The 19,315-nt window shown below is 50.3% G+C and overlaps 1 protein-coding gene across 1 annotated transcript in view; it reads right to left on the bottom strand.

Moving 5' to 3' along the window:
• The window catches only part of LOC136296105 (hydrocephalus-inducing protein homolog), a 199,735-nt gene that overhangs the window by 79,699 nt on the left and 100,721 nt on the right, over positions 1 to 19,315 (bottom strand). Inside the window, 4 exon segments of the mRNA XM_066194929.1 lie at positions 14,272 to 14,510; positions 16,345 to 16,497; positions 17,364 to 17,528; positions 17,976 to 18,111. Coding sequence (XP_066051026.1) covers positions 14,272 to 14,510; positions 16,345 to 16,497; positions 17,364 to 17,528; positions 17,976 to 18,111 — 693 coding nt within the window.

Below are 19,315 nucleotides of genomic sequence, written 5' to 3'. Positions count from 1 at the left end.
TGTTCTGTTTGCACAGACTGAGAGCTGCAAGGTGACAATTCCCACACAGGGAGAGAAGCAGGTGCTGGCCAAGGGTGGTCCTTCTACCAACACCCTGGGCTCAGCGGGGCTCCGCCTCCGCTGGCCTGGTGGTGTCTGGAGGTGATCCAGGCTCAGGGAGCACATTTCTAACTCAGCTGCGACTGCCTGATGGTGGATCCATGTCAAATGGACCCATCCTGGAGGCCAGTGGTCTAGAGGGGCTTAGTGCTTGTTCACTAAAGCTGTTCTGCTCTGTAGCTGCTTGGCCTTTGAGGAAATGCTGGCAAAGCCGTGCCATGAAAACATCTCCCTGCACTGCCTGGGTTGTTCTGGGATCAGCAATCCAGACACAGGTGTTCCGAGCCCTGGCCTTGCATGGGAAACTCCCTGGAAGCTGCAGGGACAACTGGGGATGTGCCAGCACTGCCCTGCTGACCAGGAACTCTTCCCAGCAGTTACATGGGAGCCCAGTGGGCTCAGGCTTGCTCCATGGCTTCACTGTGGGTGAGAGAAGCAGGGGAAAGGAGCTGTACCTGAGATGTCACAGTAGGCCACACTCTGATACTCCAGTGCTTCCAGGGGTTTAAAGGTCACCTTGATTTCAGCCGAACAACGTGGCCCAATCTCTCCCTCCTGAAACAGAAAGAGACAGAAAAAGATTTATCTTCAAACTTCACACTTCTTGTTTTCAACCACTCCTCTAAGCCTTTCTTCAGAGCATCAGTGATGAGCGAACAACATAAGGAGCCCAAGGAAACACTCTAAACCCAGCTCAACACACCACTGGGCGCTCTCAATGCTCAGCTGATCAGCCCCCACTCTCCACAATGTTCCTGCTGCTCTGACACAAGCTCCTGGTCACATCATGCTGCAGTCAGCTACAGTGGTACCTAACTGCCATTGTGCACTGGTGGCTCTTGGCCTTAGACGGGCCATAGGAGTAACCAAGAACACGATCCCCTTCCTTGGAAAGAAAAATATTAGTTTAACCTTTTTTCAAAGAAAGCAGAGGTTGGGATTGTTCTAGGATTTACTCCAGGATGAGAAGGGATTTTGCACTGTGCAGACACCAGGCATTCATCATCTCTCACAATGCCAATACTCAGAATCAGGGCTCTGGCTGATGGGAGGACGTGGGCGTTTGCTTGCATAAACAGAAAAAGAAAAGGTTTACTGTCCCCGTGTGCAAGAGAACTCAAAATGCCCATTATAACCTCCCACCCTTGTGTCCAGGCTCACAGATGACACTGGGAGACTCACAAACAGTGCGAGTCGTGGTTAGAGGAAGGGACAGGCATTTCTACGATTAACCTTGGGCTGAATTTGGCCTCCTTTTCCCAGCGAACCCTTGCATGCTTCAGGTCAATCCGTGAACTGGCACTGCTCCAACACCCTCCGCTGAACCCCACGCAGCAGCACGTGTCGGGGGAGCCCCTACCTACAAAAACTGCTCCCTGTGGACACTTCAAGGACACGGAGTGCCCTGAGCTCGAGCCCTGGCAGCAGAGCTCAGCTTTGTCAGGCTCCCAGCCCTGCCTTGAGCCTGCAGGGCAGAAATACTTTCAGCAGTGAGCTCTGCAGCCGCACCAGAAACTCCATGCCCTCCCTCTGAGCACACCGAGCCAGCTGAGGACCTGCTGAGTGACCGCACCCGGGGAAAGGGGCGGGGGTAGGGTGGGCGGGAGGAGGAAGAGGAGGAGGAGGAGGAGAAGGAAGAGGAGGAGGAAGAGGAGGAGGAGGAGAAGGAGGAGAAGGAGGAGAAGGAAGAGGAGGAGGACGAGGAGAAAGAGAAGGAGGAGAAGGAAGAGGAGGAGGACGAGGAGAAAGAGAAGGAAGAGAAGGAAGAGGAGGAAAATGAGGTTCTCAGCTATCACTTACCATTGGCTCAATGAAAAAAAAGTCATTGGAGAACAGCAGGGGGTCTTCTTGCACCTTTGCCTTCTCCTCCTGGACCTTTTGGCTCAGGAGGGAGGTGCGATTTTCACAAAAGCCCTTCACCTTCTTTATTTTTTTCTCCTCCATGAAGTCTTCCATCCAGACCTTTGGTGGTGGCTCCAGCAAATCACACTGCCTGCAGCCGCAGGGAGAGACAAAGCCAGCAGGTCATTTAATATATTTGCAGAGAGAAGCGGAAGTGCGGGAGAGCAAAGCACTTGGGGAGGAGCGGCAGCTCCCCAGCAAGGGCTGACCCCAAGCCACGAGGGTCCCAATCGGATCAGAAGATAACTTGTTGTGCACAAGCTCAGCAGGTAGCTTTACTCCACACTTGCAAGCTCAGGAGAGCTTTGGAAAGCCAGCATCCCTCAAGAGAATCTCCTGCCTCAAAGCCTCTGCCAAAACTGAGGGAGAATCCACCAGCCACCTCAGCTGGCTTTTCCTACCACTGAGCTGCTCGGGGGAAGCAGATAAAGATCACGGAGCACCCACTGCAGGACTTCCCTGGGAAAGGGAGACGAAGCTGGGTTGTGGTTACGTGTTACCAGCATCGCTCTTTGTTTCTTCCATTTTGGACCTGCCCTGTTCCCTACTCTGCCTTTCACAAGAGCATCCCAGAGCACTTCCAAAGGAAATTGATGAATTCAGGCACCGCATCCCTTCAGTGACATCCAAGGTTTTATATGCATGAAAACAGAGGCTGTGAGAGGGGAAGGGACTTCTTGGTGCAGGAGACAGACAGCAAACTCCTGGAGAGATCATCTTTTCAGGATCCAGAGCTTTTTGGGTCCCATCCCAGTGCATGGTAGTAGAATGGCCAGAGAGGGAAAGGATCCTGCACTAGCTCCTCTCATAAAAAAAAGTCCTCTCTGCTCTGAGATCTCAAAAGCATCTCTGACAGCAGGAGAGTAGGCCTTAGAGCTAACACCATCCCTAAGACTGGAAGTAAGGAAAAACAAAATGTCCTGGTGACAGGCTAGGACACAAACTGGCATGAAAATAAATGTAATTGGAAAAAAGTATTACGAAGAAAAGAAGGGTAGTGGTAGTAAGTGAATCCCTTCTAAGGGGAAATGAGGGCCCTGTATATCGAGCGGATCCGTTCCACAGGGAAGCCTGCTGCCTCCCTGGGATCCAGGTACTGGATATCACCAGGAGATTCCCTAAGAACTAAAAGAACTTCATCTGTTCACCACTGTCTGGGGGTACAGTGACTGTGAAATAACAGAGTTTTCAACATTCAGTGAAACAAGGAGGGGCATCAACAAAACTTCCACTCTGGTCTTCTGGAAGGCAGCCTTCGGCCTGTTCAAGAGATTGTTTTGGAGAGGACCTTGGGGAGCAGCCTTTACAAACAAAGGGGTCCAGGAAGGATGGACATACTTCAAGAAAGAAGTCTTGAAGGCACAGGAACAGACTGTCCCTGTGTGCTGAAAGATGAGCTGACAGGGAAGACAACGAGCCTGGATGGGCAAGGAGATTTGGAAGGAACTAAGGGGAAAAAAGAGGGCGTATTGCCTTTGCAAAGAGGGGCTGGCAACTCAGGAAACGTTTAAGGATGTTGCCAGGTCATGTAGGAAGAAGATTAGGGAGGCAAAAGCCCAATTAGAACTTGAGGAAATCCAGTCATTGCAATCAACCTTTCCTTCCCAAAATGCCATCCTTGGTTGGAGTATAAATGGAACTGGAATGCTGTGCTGAGCTCCTGCAGCCCAGGGACACACACCCTAATGCCAGGGATGGTTTACTTGGCCTAAACCATTCAAAATCACCAACACCCCCCTGAGGCCATGCATTAGTTTCAGTCTTGGGCCATGTATCTCACTGAAACGTATCTTTCAAACCAACCTCCTCTTCTCTTCATTGTCGGCTTCCTCAGTAGGAAACATCTTCCACTGGAAGTGGGCTGTGATGTTACTCCTGTTTCTGATGAACATGCTTGTGTGGCTTGATGTGGTGATGAAAGTCTTCTCAACCTTCATGGAATATGTGCTCAATCCAATGTTGACATCTGCAGCTTCTGCGCGAAGGAATGTGAAGAAACTTTCTTCACCTGGAACAAAGCAGAGTCTTTGCTCAGCTAGCTCAGTTGCTGATGGAAGCACAAGGAACAAAGCAAACCACAGGTCACGGAAGAAAGTGTCATAGCTTTTAAATGTATTAGCAGTTCCATGGATCAGTACATTTATCACGTCCTGACAGCTCTGTGTGTACTGCGTGAGGATGTCCTGGGCACCTCCTTAACCACCTTATTTCCAAGGTGTTTGTAGAGATTTGGCCCCAAGGTGACAGTATGTACAGTGGGATTTGTCAGATGTGCTCAGGTGACCCACTCAGACCACTGGGATTTCTGCATCAAAGTCCTTCAGGTGACACTGAGGAGCCCTGGTCAATCCTGGCTTGCCGAGGTCTCCCCTGCGCATCCCACGAGACTCCTGCCCCTCCTGATCCCTTGGATCCCTTGTTGCTGACAAGCAAATACGCCTGGGGGCATGTGGGCAGAAAAAGGAGACCCAGAGGAACAGGTGAAGTGACAGCCCACAGCAGGAGGGGACACAGGAGAGGAAACACAACCAGCCTGGCTTTGCAATATGACAAACCACTACAAAATGAACACCATAAAAATCATCATCATCGTCATCTTCCTGTCCAAACCCACAGCCCCATCAGTCTTGAAATATTTCATATTGTCCTGATCTCAAAAACCAAGATGGAGCACTTCAGGTTAAATACAAAAGGACAAGGAAAGATTAATAAGTACAGAGCAGCTTCTATATGAAGTCTGAATGGGATTCCTCAGTCTAGAAATCAAATGGGAGATGTGAGAGGTTTGCAACAGCATGAACGGCCTGGGAAATGGGGACGAGGAAAAATTTGTCTTGATTTGTCACCATACAGGAACTTGAGGGCCTGAAGATGTTATTAGGCAAAAACTGCATGGATGTGTAGAGGGCAACATAGTAAAAGGGTCTGTGACAAGCCAGTGGAGAAGCGGCATACAGGACAGAGGTGTGCAAGAAATACACTGCATTGGAGAGAGTCTGATGGAGACCTCGCAGCTCACATACAGCACTGCCCAGGAGTAAAATAAAACTTCACCCAGGCGTAGCCACACAGTAGTGGAGAATCAGGGTTCCTCCTTCCTCCACTCTGCAACACCCAGCAAAACAGAATTCCAAAAATCTCAGCCCTGTTAGAGGGGATCCACTTTTTCAACCATTTAAACACCAGCTATTTCAGTTTTCTTTGGGGCAGAGCTGGAACAGAGGAGGTACATCTAGAGGGAATTGAGGGGGATGAACAGGGAGTGATGGTGGAGAACTGTCCTGTGTCCCATGCGTTGCCCAGCACTCACCTATGCAGCGCGCCACCAGGGACCCGAAATGGTCACCGCACGTCAGCGGGTGAAATCCCACTGTCACCTGCATGGTGTGACCAGGGCCCAGAATTCCTTCGGCTGGAACCACGGAGAAAGGACTGCAACACAAAGAGAGGATCAGGACTTGGGGGGAATTCTGGCCATGACATTCTTTCTGCAGTGCAGGTCACTTCAGCTCACTTGGGCAAGCAGGGAGCAAACAAACTACGGCCAAGACAGACAGAACAGCCAGGATCAGAAACAGCTACTGACCCACTTCTGAGGAGATCCAGCCCTCAGAAGATCCTGTGGGATAAAACGACCTAATCTCCCCCATACTCTGCATCCAGCCTTCTGACTGCCAGCAATCCCATCAGAGAATGGTTTGTGAAAAGCACAGAGAGAGTTAAGAGCTATCTGCATGCATAACTTGACGCTGACTGCCTCAGGAATTTCTCATTTCCTGCTACCTATAAACTTCCTCTCAAGAGATGCAAATGTTAGGGCACTATCTCTCTTGTGAGATTACAGCCTAGGAATCAGACAGGGAGAAGGAACTTTCTCTTGAAGACCACGGAATAACTACTGTTGAATTTGCAGCGTGGCTCTTTGGTTTATTTTACCTTGAAAAGATCCTGAATTAGCACATTTTGTCAGCATTTCAATGAAAGCTGCTCTACAAAAAGGAGCAATCAAAACTCTGAAAGAGTGCAAATGCAGATTAGAGCAATACAGTGACATGGAAACAAGACCCAAAAGGAGGATGCCATTTACAATCTGAAGGATCCAATCCCAGCCATATGAAGCACCATTAGCAGGAGCACATCGAGGAGGCAGAACAGGAGGGTTTTGTGTATTTACCAGCAGTGCAGTCTGGGGCCCTGGGTTGTCATCCAGGCTGGTAACTGTTTGCTTGGCTCACCAGACAAACTCTGCGCAATGTGTTGGAAATAATTACGCAAATGTCTTGGTGCACTTTGGATGTAACAGGAGCAATTAGGATTGGTCACCAGGTGAACAGTTCTTGCCTGACAAACACAAGACTCCGTGCTTTGATGCTCAGGGACAGCTCAGGTGAAATGTGCTTCTTCCCAGAAGTTGCTGGGCTTTGTGCTCTTCCACAGCCCCACTGAGGAAACAAAAGTTCCTCAGTGCTTTGCTGGTGGTCAATCTGTGCACAGAAAGGGTGTTCTGGGGAGTTTGGTGATGAACTTATCACACACAAAAATATAGAGAACATCTGGCAAGCTGAATTTCATTCATGTCAGTAGTGACAGCTGATGAACTTGCTTCAGGTTCTGCTCACTAAGGACCTATTGCTGCAGTTATGGGCCTGACCTGCTCCATTACCACTAGTGAGAACATCACTAGTGGCTGATGGAGAAGCCTTGGGCCAGCAATGTTTATGTGCTGGATGTGAGACTTTGGGGAGAGAGGAGGAAAGACAAGGCCCCAGCAGCCCCGGAGCCCGATTACTGTACGAGCTCCCACATCTGCCCCGAGGGTGAGCCAGCACTGCTGCAGGTCTCTGCTGGGGCTTGGGGGATCGGTGCCTGGTGTGGGCAAGGCACAGGATTTTTTTCTTATTGTTTTGTCAGGAATTTTGCCAGAAAGAGAAGCTGCCACTTAAGGGAGTCCCTGGCCACACTTCAGCACTCCCCTTCCCTTCCCTTCCCTTCCCTTCCCTTCCCTTCCCTTCCCTTCCCTTCCCTTCCCTTCCCTTCCCTTCCCTTCCCTTCCCTTCCCTTCCCTTCCCTTCCCTTCCCTTCCCTTCCCTTCCCTTCCCTTCCCTTCCCTTCCCTTCCCTTCCCTTCCCTTCCCTTCCCTTCCCTTCCCTTCCCTTCCCTTCCCTTCCCTTCCCTTCCCTTCCCTTCCCTTCCCTTCCCTTCCCTTCCCTTCCCTTCCCTTCCCTTCCCTTCCCTTCCCTTCCCTTCCCTTCCCTTCCCACTCCTGCCCCATGTTACATACTCCTGCCCTCAGATGGCAGGATGCGAATAACACTCCTGGGAGTGACCTCAGGGGTTGCGTGAGAAAGAAGATATCTTCTTATTTTCAAATTACCAGGAGAAGAGGATCCAGCCAAGTTTCAGTTGTCAGGGCTGAAAAACTGAGTGCAAATCAGCCCTTGCATCTCCTACATCCCACCCCAGGCTGTACCCACCAGACTCCCCTGTTCCTGCTGGAGCAGTCATCTCTCATATAGACCTGGCTCCCCAAGACCCAAGGACACAAGCTCTACAGTTAAACTTAACTCCTCTGAATTTCAGTCAACATCACTAAGCTGTTCCCTGAGCCCACAGATAAGAAGGACTGTGAAGGAGACATCCCTGACGCTATAATAACCAAATGAAAACCACTGCCAAGAGATGGGGCTGGCAGGATAAATTTTGGCCTTTTATGGCTTGATTAGAGCAATATAGTGAGTTAATTGTCAGCTGTTCCTTAAGATAGTTCTCATCCTGTTAGATCTACCCTTTCAATGAATCACTACTGCACCCGACAGGCAGAAAAGATAAGGTCATGGAGGGGTTTTAATAGGTCTTCTTCGGCTTTTTAACTAGTCCATTTGTATGTTTGTTTCCTTGTATGGCATCTAAAGACAACTCCAGATCTCCCAATGGCCCCTTGCAATCCCCGGACACTGGTCTTGCTTTGAGCAGCGTATTTGCTCGGACAATTTCCAGAGGTCCCCTCTAGAGAAAGTTATTCTATACTTTTATCTTCTAAATCAGCCCAATTGCTTTTCACATAGTCACTAAATGTCTCATGTTTCTAATACACCTGTGCCTATGCCTATGGGCATGTGGTGTATTGATAGGCCTTGGAGGAGCTTGACATTTATGAAAGTTCCCAATGAAGAATTCATGATCTTTTGGCAAACATTTAACACAAACCAAAATGAAAAAACAGCAGAAACACAGGAACTTCAGAATATGTAAAATGAGATCTCAATGAAAGGGGGGACGACCTTATTCAGAGATTTAAAGCACGTGTTTGAAATTTTAAACCGGCTTTCAAAGGTTCATCGTGGAACAGAAGAGGGGACTGATGCCCTCAGCTGACAAGGGAAATCAGATCAGCTTTAAGTAACAGGAACTGCACCGGCTGCCTGCAACACAGCTCATGTTGGGCATCTGATGCAGGCACCACTGGAAAGCCATGTGCCTGTGTCCTCCCAGAGAATGGGTCTGTTTGGCTGACAGTGGTGAGTACCCATTTCAGAAGCTGCTTGTGCTCAGGAGGGCGCAAGCCAGCAACTAACATGTTCCAGCACCCCCCAGGAAATCTGGGGCAGAGAAAGCTCAAAGGCTGCATCCTGCTAAGAACACTGAAAGCAAGAGCAGATGCCATCCATCCTGCCCATTTCCAGCCGGCGACGCAGGGCAGCAGCTCCCATGCTCTGGTTCCTTTTGTTGTTCTTTCCCAACTCTGTTATCCCCCAAAGGTGTTTTGCACAAGGACAGATGAGCTGCCTCACCTCTCGGTGCCCAGCTGGTAATGAGCTGCCACACTACCACAATTCTGAATCAGCAGACTCTTGCGGGTGCTGCCCTTGACCGGACACTTTGAGAAGTCCAGCTCGTCAGGGAAGTCCAGGATAGCTCGGGCAGGGATGGCCCGAATTGGCACAACTATCCTTTCCTCTCCACTGACGCAGACGAGCTCATGGGAATAAACCTGCAGGAAAAGAAACTGTCTCAGCACAGGTCATTTGGTGCCATCTCCATGGCAGAAGAAAAGCCATTTCCTATATCCCTTCAAGGGTATCAATTTACCTATTCCACCCCCAAATGAACAATAAGTTCTACTAATATCTCACATTTTAAAGGCAGCAGTGCACTTTGCAAAACCTATCTCAGTGGCATTAAGCTCTTGTGTCACTTGGGTCATACAGACAAGTGCCCAGGGCCACCATAATTTTTACTCTCAATTTTAATGATGTTAAATAATTCCTAAGTCCCTTCTAAGGAACATGGAGCTAGGGAACACAGGACATTCCTCCTTAGGTTACTATATTCCCACGGATTGAGAATAGGACAAAGTGTTAAACTGAATCTAAGCAGCAAAAGGAAACTGAGAGAACAGCTGCACCCAAAGAGATCCTGGACCTCTGGCCTGGTGTAGAAATATCTGTTTGCTCAGAACTCCCCTCTAATTTTGCCTCTCCAACCAAGTCACGAGAAGAACAGTGCTAAGAGGTAGCAGGATGCTGTTGCAAAGAGCCTCTCTTTGTTTCCCTGCAAGGCCTCCTCCCTTCCATGCCATGTCCTAAACCCCTCTGTATGAACGAGCCTCCAGATCACAGCGCTGAGAGCAGACTTGCCAGGGCCTCGGCACTGGTGTTCAAACTTGCACGCAAAAGCACAATTGGCATGGAATGGGCGCCAGCTGACAGAGCAGCCACAGTGACAGGCATGAAGACAGAGCCGCAGCAGTGTCGCTGCCACCGGCTCTGGGCCCACAGGTCTGCCTGCCTGCAGGCTGTACCTGCCCTACACGAGCTCTTTCAGGCAGGTGTCCAAGTCCCCTGCAGCTCACCAAGCTCCTGCTGACTAAGGGCACCTAGAGCTCAGTGTGCCTGTGCCAGGCTGGGCCCACGGGCACAGCACATCCTCTGCCCTGGCCTTGCAGCCGTATCATGGTCAGCTGTGCTCTGGGACAGCACAGCCCAAGGCTGGAGAACAGAGGGTGTGAAAAAGCACCGTCCTTGCTCCAGCCCCGGGTGAGGCAGGGAAGCTGTTGCCCGTCAGGAAGGCGGAAAGCTCTCTGACCTCTTTGTTCCTCTAGTACTTTGCAGAATAACGAAACCCCTTCCACTATACCTAGAGATGGCCAGACATCTATCAACACCCCTCTACCGTTTGCCTACTGTTCCCTGGGCATCTTTCTTCCCTTGGGAATGCTCAGAGGAATGTGCAGCGAGGGGAAGCAGGGCCTGTCAGGCCTGGGTGCAGGGCCTGACAGCACATGCCAAGCTGGGACTGGCTGCAGGCTGCCTGCCCACGGCCTGGAGCCAAGCTCACAGCATGGGCTGTACCCAGAGTGCAGGGACAACAATGGCTTTGGAGATAATTCTGTGTTTTGGCTCCTCCAGTCTCACCTTGTTCTCGTCAGGAGTGAAGTGGACGTGCACATCGGTAATGGCGCCTCCTGGCACGGCACGGCATGCATCACTGGGGCCCGCCAGCTGGAAGTAAGGTGAGCTCTCCATGGAGACCTGCACCCCCTGAAGATTCTGCAGGAAAGACATGGAACCATGATTTTGCCACTTGAGGAAACAGGACAAGAGGAGACCTGTCCATGCCCTGGTGACGTCCTTCCTTGACCCCTTTTCCAAAGCCCTTTCTGCTGTGGAGGTACAGGCACAGAATTCCCAAGGGTGAACTTGAATCCCTTCTGTCTGGCTCCAGCATTTTGGCCAGGGGCAGTAGGGCAGTGCCTGGTGGGAAGGAAGGGCCGAGCAGGTCAGCACCGGCAGGATGGAGACAAGAGCACCTGAACCAAATCATCTGCATATTCAACAGGGCCAAAAACCTGCTGATTTCTGCCTGCACACAGCTATGCAGTCGTGTTCCACGGAGGGAATGGGCTACCTGAAAGCATAACAGCACATTCTCCTGCGGGGAAGAAGAAATTCCTTTCTAGCAGGTCAGCTTTGGATAGGGCAGTTCTGGGGGATACAGTCATGCAGGCAGAGCAGCAAGAGAGGAGACCAAACACTGTGGCCTTACTGGGAACAAAAGCAAACCTGAAAAGCAAAAGAAGGAACACAGCAATCCCTAAAAAAGGGAGATGACAAAGAGAATTTAAAGCGCCAGTAAAGCAGCAAGGAAGAATCATCAACTGATTACAGCAATCACCTCCCCGAAAGTGATGGAAACACAGACAGGTTGTGCCTGTTGACTGTGGGCTTCAAAGGCATTTTCCTCCTGGAGAAACCTTGCAATTCTTTAGGGGAATGGTCTCTCGCCTTTTGACCCTTCTGGAATTTCCTCCCTACATGTCCACACCTAATTGCCTGAATGCCAGGACCCTCCCAAAATAGGAGACTAGATAAGACCCCTGGATTTCTTTGTTCTCTCTCTTTCGGCCCCTGGACCCCTTTGAGGAATAAACGACTTGGAATAATCTGGGGGTAAGAGCCTCTTTTGAAATCTTTTGTCCTGTCCCTTCGGAGATATTCCTCCAAAGCCTCTCCAGAGCTAGCCCTGGGGAGGGGGGCCGGGCCTGCGGGGGGAATATTTCAAAACATGACCAGCACTGACTCACAGTGTGGTTTCAGTATTAAAAGCCAACCTTGGCTCTCCAGGGGTTCTTGCTGCCTGTGCAGGCAAGCTGGGCTGCTGGGCATTCCCGCTTGCAGCCAGCAGGCCAAGTTCTGCTCTCTGGGATACACAGACACAGCAAACATGCATTTTCAACACATAGATATCAACCCCTGAGCACCAAAATGCTCTCAAAAAGTCTAAACCAGATGATTTTGAGTCCTTCCTGTCTCTTCCCACCAGCCCACTCTTGGCACAAGCCTCATTTAAGAAAATGTTTCCCTGACTGAAATTCAAATGGTCTCAGTTTTCCCCTTTAGAGTCCAACACGACTGCTGACGTTTTTCAACTTTTTCCCTCTCAGCTCTCTTGGGAAACTGCAAAACAGGAGCACATGGCTTTGGATGTTCTGTGGTTCTCCAAAGGGAAAGCAGAGCACCATGCTGCTTTTGGAAAATCTGAGCAGAGCTGGATGAATCTTAGCAGGAGCCTGAAGTGGCACCTAAAGGCCTCCTACTGCTTCTGCTACATCAATCTGATTCCAGGGCTGTTTCAGAACATTTCCTGCCGTGCCAGTGCCACTAATGATAGTGATTCCAGCAGAAAGCGTAGACGACTCAGCCCCTGAGCTTTGACTGTGAGCTGCACAAAGGGAGCCAAACAGGCTCATTTCCCCAGGCAAATGTCAAGGGACTGTGGAACGAGCCCAGGGGAGGGGATCTGATGCTTCCCCAGCTCAGCCCGTGGTGGGGACCTCACCTGCGCCTTGCGGGAGAAGCCTGGCAGCACCAAGTCCACAGACTCTCCTGGCTTCAGGTCCATTGACAGCGGCTCCAGCCCAAACACGGGGGCCGTACGTTTGGGCCTCTGGGAATCACGTTTGGCCTTGGGGCTACTGTGGGCTGAGGTGCTCTGGCCCTCCTTCCCAGCTGGCCTGTTACATTCCACCTTCCAGAAGAGCTGATGGAAGTGGTGGCCCCCATCTGTTAGTCTGAACTGATGAGCACAGGGAAGGAGGCTAGAAGAGAAACCAGAATGGAAAATAGTATGGGAGAAGCTATTGTCCTGGTCATCAGATTGCTCCCAATGAGGATTCTGAGCTGTTAATAGCTTGGAGACCGTCTTCATTTGCAGCTCTTAATGTGGACCGGGAACAGTGTCTGATAAGCTGCCCTTCTGATGTCGTTATTGCAAGGAGGAATATGTTTCTAATGGTAATGTAGCATTTTCCAGGCCAGGCTAACAGGATCTGGTGTTTTCCTCCAAAATGTGTGTTCTGGGGTGATTCATACTGTTACTGTATTTTGCATTAATCTGCACCCGAAACTGTTATTGAATCTTTGAGATCCTGCACCTGAGGCCCTTGTGTGCGGGGGTATGATTGCAGGCATTTTTAAAAGCCAGCGCGGAGGAAGTTTCTGGACAATCCCAGCAAGCTGCTAGAAATCATCTGTCTGCTCTAGGAGAGGAAACCAGGGGAGCAGGGGCTCTCTCGTTCATAGAAGCTTTGGTTTTGCACTGGTGGTCATTTGTAGAAACTTCATTTCGCAATCAGAAACTGTTTTGAAGTGAACTTTGCAAACTCTGCTGGCAACGGAAAAATGAGCAAGGTCCTGTGTAGAAGTGTACCTCACCTGGTAGGGTTTGCAGCCCCACAGTGGCAAGGAGGCTTCCATTTAAGGGAAGGATTTGGGTTCCATTCTTTGTTTCACTCATGAGGTAAAAACCAGAGGTTTTGATACCTTTTTTGGCCTTGTGCCAGGACGGACGCAGCCCTTGGATCTTTGAGACTGTGCCTCAAGCCCTGTTCCTATTTCTATTGGGCAGGATGCCAAGAATCCGGCCTGGATTGTTACATGCTTAAGAGAATAGAGGAAGATCCTCAGGGCATTTTTGGGGTGTTGTAGCAAGTGCAAAGGTCCTCCTTGCACTCGGCACAGCTTTTTCTCTTTTTTTCTGCATGGCTTCTTATTTTCACCTTAATTAAAACAGTTTTGCTTTTCAAACACCTCTGATCATGCTGCCTCGCTAATATTTTAGGCCATCCTGAGGCTGCCGGTCAAACCCAGAGGTGATGCACCTGAGAGGGCACCCTAACATTCTGGCCTCCCGCACAAGCATCAGTCCTGGGCAGGCAGGGCAGCAGCAGAGCCCACGAGCAGCGTGAGGAAGCGTTGGCAGCGGCACTGCAGGCCCCACACAAACCAGCAAGTTTCCATCTGCCTCTGGAACTGCTCTGCGGGCTCCTGCCTTCCCAGGGGGATTGTCACCCTCCCGTCTCTTTGTTCCCAGGGCCCCTGCTTGCCTGGCAGGTGCCATTTTGGAAGGGAAGGGTGCGATGCCATCTTCCCTTGGTCCCGCAGCCACACGGAGGGCCCGCCTCATCCAGGCGCCATTTTGGGAACCTTTTGTTCTGGGGGAGCCTGCGAGATCATTACTTGACCAAGTGAGGACATAGATGTGTTAGAACTGAAGGCAATTCAGTGGCAATTGAGCAACGGGTTTCTCTTTCAGTGGTTTTTGAGGGTACCTAGCAACGCTCAACTGGCCATCACATGTCTCTAAAGGTATCTCTGCCTTCAGGGAAGGAGTCAGGGTCTTTGAACACTGAAGAAGATCGTGCCTGAAGGACTACAGCAAAACTGCTCCTTGTTGAGACAGAAGGAGAGGTGGGAGTGGGAGATCTCCTACCTGAATTGGTATCCCAAGTTGAGCTCCGGGGCAAATGGTTTGTCTGTGACAATTGTGGTGCCAGTGCCAAAAGCCAGGAGGGTGGAGGTGGTCCAAAGTCTGTTCCCAATGAACAGCTGGAGAGCATCAGCAAAAACCCCAGTGTCATCCAGGGTTGCTGTGACAGTCACATGAACATCACCCCTGGCGGGGATCACTCCTTCCCTGGGTTCAATAACATAGCAGTGAGGTTTACAAGCCTGTAAGACACGCATAATGTGCATTTAGGATGGAAACCATACACCCTGGTCTCTTATGGGGTGTAAGAAAAGGAGAAGACTAAAGAGGGGAGGATAAAAATCCTAAAGGCCTAATTTCCCTAAATTTAAGCTGCAGTATTGGGGAACAGCAGAGCTTACACAACCTGTATTTTCCCCTCCTTTAACAGACTCTCACCTAATTAACCCAGTTTTGCCCAACCCAAGGGACGCTTATCCTCAGGAGAGTGTTCCTTCCCCAGTCCTTCTCTGGAGTGTGTGCCAAGGAAAGCTGCTTTCTCTCTCCTGGCTTCTCACAAAGGCTCAGGGCCAGAGGAAGTCATGACGGCTCAAATCCCACTCCAGAAACCACACAGCTGGAGGACACTGCTGAGAGCCTGAAGAATATCTCCGCAAAACCAGTTGAGCAAAACCCCAACACCAAACTATCCTTTCCCAAGAGGCCATCAATGCTTTTCAACGTCCCCTAAAGGACCGAGGCCCTCACTTCCCACTGATCATCCGCTGTAGAGAGGTGCCCCAGGGCCTTCTGCTTTGGAAAAGTCACCTCTAAATGGTTATGGCAGAGCAGGAAAGAAGGAAGCAGAGGGAAAACTGGATGACATGTGCTCAGTGGGCATGGCCCACTCTTCCTAAGAACTCGTGTCCTCTGGTTTCTCATGGGCTTCACAGATTGGCCAAGAGAGCTGGAAGCTGCCCAAAGGAGGGAGGAAAGGCCCCGCACCAGCACAGCTGTACAGACACAGCTCTGCAGGTCCAGCCCTGGAACGAGCACGTGAAGCCCATCCTTTACACACCAGGCCCACCCAGCCAAGGTGCATTGCTCCCTGAAGAGGTGGAAGGCAGAATTTCATTGTGTAGTTCGAGAAAGCTGTCCTGGAAAAATCCCTCACTTTAAGGTTACATTTATCCCCCAAACTGCAGGAAAAGCAGCAAGAGGAAAAATCATGCCCCTCCTCCTTGGCTCAGGAGGCTGTGGCTGGACTTTCCCACATGGCCTGATGCTTTATCCACAGACACAAACAAGTCCACAGGATCAGGTTTTAACCAGCTCCAAGTTCAACACACCCAGCATGGAGAAGAACAGACCTCAAGCCCCTCAGAGATCTCCCCCTCCAGCAGACATCCCACCCAGCCCCAGGCCCAGCCTACAAGCCCTTCCTGGCTGCAGCAGCCCTGCTCTCCCTGCCAGGGGAGCAGCCCCAGCTCCTCTGCCCTATGCAGCCTTCACATATTAAACAGCCATTCTCTGCAGCCGGTCCCCAAAGATGCTCTTCAAAGGCACAGAGACCACAGGCTGGGGGGGTGCACAACCCCCACACATGTCTTTGTGTGGACAGCCCAACTGGCCTGACCCACAGCAGGTGTGAAAATTGCCTCCCCACCAGCAGTCTGAGGACAGACCTCACACCCTCTTCTCTACCATGAACAGCAGTTTGGCACAAAGCAAATGTAGATGGCACAGGGAAAGCACAGGGAAACCCATGCTCTCCGAGGAGCAAAGGACCACAGGTTTCTCTTGATCTCAGAGCTCAAAAACCGTGACACACACAGCTAAAGACCTTCCATAAAATTATGGGAGAACTCGTCAACACAATCCAGACGAATTTCTGCTCCAACATCTCTGCACCTGATTTCACTGAGGAGTGCCCCAGCTAAAACCACTCCAGAGCCAGGTTCCTTTTGCCTCACCCAGATGGAATCTTGGAATATCTTGCTTCCTCTCACACAGGCCGATACATATAAAAACCACGTCATGGCAGCTTGTAATGTCAACCAGTCAATTTCCCTGGAAAACGGCCCCACAGATACTTACAATCTCTAGCCTGAAGTCTAAATCGACGAGACCTTCGTTGAAGAGGCCAAAAGCTTGTGAATTAGGCCTTAGCACTGGCATCCTGCCGAACTCTATCAGCCTTGGACTTATGTAGACTGCTGACAGCCGTCCAAGGCTCTGTAGTTCTGTTCTCTGTTACAGAAAGCAGGCAAGAAAGATTTAAAAAAAAAAAAAATCAAACCCAAACAGGGAAACCTAAAAAAGCTTAAACAGCTCAACCCAGCTCAAGTTATTTCTTTAGGGACAGCTACCATTCTCCAGCTGAATTCCTGGGATTTTGGGGGGAAAAAAATAAAGCTTATGTATTCACCTCCAAATTGAAAAGGATTAAGTAAAGAGAAACTTTCAAACTACAAATTATTGGTCCAAAGGTAGAAGCTTTGCAAGAAATCTCTAGTTAAGATCAGGCTGACAGTTAAACAACTGGTTCTTCGGGTGGGGAGAAACTCTTCTCTTTAGGTAAGCAATCTGATAGTTGAAAGCAAGTGCTCAGTCAAACTTCAGGCTCCCTGGCACAGCCTGCACTGCCTGTCCTCCCTGTTGACTGGTTTACATGCAGTGCCACAATGGCCCAGGTTCAGATGTTTGGTGCCATCCAGGGAATTTGGCATCACCATTTCCATGTTTTAATGTAAGCTTAAATCCTTGCAACTACTCTTCAGATGCCAGCTTTCCTTTCTTTTACAGAAAGCCCAAGGTTCCCAGAAATCTTCTGACATCCTCTTTTGTGCTGAGAGGTAACATTTTAAAAAAGATGTTTCCAAAGTTAAGAGCATTTTAAAGAGTAATTAAAATGATCCTCAATTCCAGCTTAGATGAACTACCTTCTGGGTCAGACACTGACATTGCCACCTATAAGGCACGAGCTGTTTATGCCACCTGCCCCTGCTGTCCTTCTCCACAGCAGCCTGTGCCTCTTTTCCCCGGAAGAATCCCCGCACACTGTGCACCCTGCCAGGACCAGTTGCACGAAGGCACACACCTCCCCTTGCACTCACCAGTGGGTTTCTTGCATCCCCAAACACGCCGGTACAAACACTGGTGCAACGCTTGCCCAATCTTTGGATTTCAACTGTAACTGGAATCTCTGCAGCGCTCCGAGGCTGGAGAATCCCACAGGGTCTGGGGCTGGAGTAGAGCACAGGAGAGTCCTCCTCGGGTTCCTAGAAGGGACAGAATCAAATCCAGCTTCAGAGGGACCTCTGAAGAAACTTCAAACTCCTTAACATCCATCCCAACAGCAACTTACACACATTTTTAAAAATCCCCAGGACAAAGGTAAAAGGCACAAACAAGATCCAAGAATTGTAGGCTTAGCATTCTCAGGGGGTTCTGCAAGGAGGCTGCCAGCACAAGCACTGGTGTCTGTGGATGCAGCAGCTTTTCACAACCCTCGAAGATCTCCCACAAGAAAACACCCTGAAGACTAGAACGTAAGCCCTTTCCTCAAGAGATTAAACTGCATCCTAAAGCTAACATTCAGGTAGGATCCTGTTCTCAGCAGATCTTTAAGACTGAATAGGAACCGGCAAGGTCTTATCCAAACCCTCTTCCCCCCTAATAATCTCCACAATAATATTTCAGAGGAGGAGGTGGATGCGATGCCAAACCTGGGGAATAAGCCCGTAGCAGCCAGGAAGGTGGGTGTTATTCCAAATGAAGAACTTCCTCACGAACGGGGCCTTCAGGTCGCACTCATGGAACCCCCGGTTTTGGGGGTACACTTGCAGCTCAGGAATGAAACATTTGGGCAAAGAGATGACCCCAAGGGAATCAGAGATACTGAGAGAATGGAGAACGTTTACCCCCAAAGATTGTGAAATGGAGCACAACACCTTTGTCACTGTCAAATACACATTTAACAGGCCTACGGTGAAAAATTGCCTTTAAAGTCCTCCCACTCAAACATGTCTTGTCGAGGAGGGGCAAAACCTGAGAGGCAGCACCCAGAGGCTGCCAAGTGCCCCAGGCAGAGCACTTGGTCCCACAGCTGCCTCAGCCCCTCCTTCGCCCAAGAAGGTTTGCAAGAACTCCTGGAACAGTCCCAGTGATCCATGAGCTCTGGGGGAGCCTTCCCAACAGGGATCAGTGCTCAGTAAGGCTCCAGGAACACACGACTCTAGTGTCTCAGTAAAAAGGACTCCCTTCTCTCCCATGGTGCTGTTACCCTGCCTGAGAACTCAGCTGTTTGCCCCAACCTTGGAGGGCATGAGACATCACCTGCCCCACAGAGTGGGAGATCACTCCCTCCCAGTTCCTAAAACTCCCCTGGTCCTTCACTCCACAGGTCCAAACACTGACTGTCCCCAATGGCACTTGCTTTTCAAACATGGCAGCCCAGGAACTGACGAGATGGCTCTGCCTGGGAGTGGGAACAGCACCAGGGAATTGCATCCCTCTTGTCATTAAACTGACACCTAGAGCAGCACAGCAGGATGGAATTCTGCTGGAGCAAGAACAACTTTTGCTTTAAGCCTGAGAACATCAAAGCTCAAAACAGGAAGCAGAGAGAAGGGGAAAAAGTAGAGCTGACCTGCCACATCAAGGACTGATTTCCCCTCTGAAGATCCTGCCCTCACCTCTCTTGCTGTGAGCCACTTCCCCACTGTCACGTGCCCTCGTTAACAGAACCAGACCCTGACCCTCAGCAGACTGCTTGGTGTGCCCCAAGCCAACGCGGGCTGGTTGCAACCCAGCACAACTCCACCTCTTGCAGGAAGAAGGCGAGGAGGCCCTTGGGAAATTTGCTTCACCTCAAGCACCAGGTCAATAAATGATATCATTCCTGGTCCCTTTAGAAAACGACCCAGGACCACGCTGGGCTGTCAGCAGGGCTGCTTTTCACCACAGGCTGCTTTTCAAGCACTGCTGTTCTCATGTCCAGCTGGGTAGAACATGAGGTCATTAAACAACACGTCTCCTTGGGAGCTGCAGCCAGCACGTCCTGTGC

The sequence above is a fragment of the Chamaea fasciata genome, unplaced genomic scaffold (assembly GCF_029207755.1).
Source record: "Chamaea fasciata isolate MVZ Bird 193981 ecotype frontalis unplaced genomic scaffold, bChaFas1.0.hap1 SCAF_12, whole genome shotgun sequence".
In the NCBI taxonomy this organism is placed as follows: Eukaryota; Metazoa; Chordata; class Aves; order Passeriformes; family Sylviidae; genus Chamaea; species Chamaea fasciata.
Note: the sequence above shows the minus strand (reverse complement) of the source record. Positions and strands in the feature narration are given on the sequence as shown.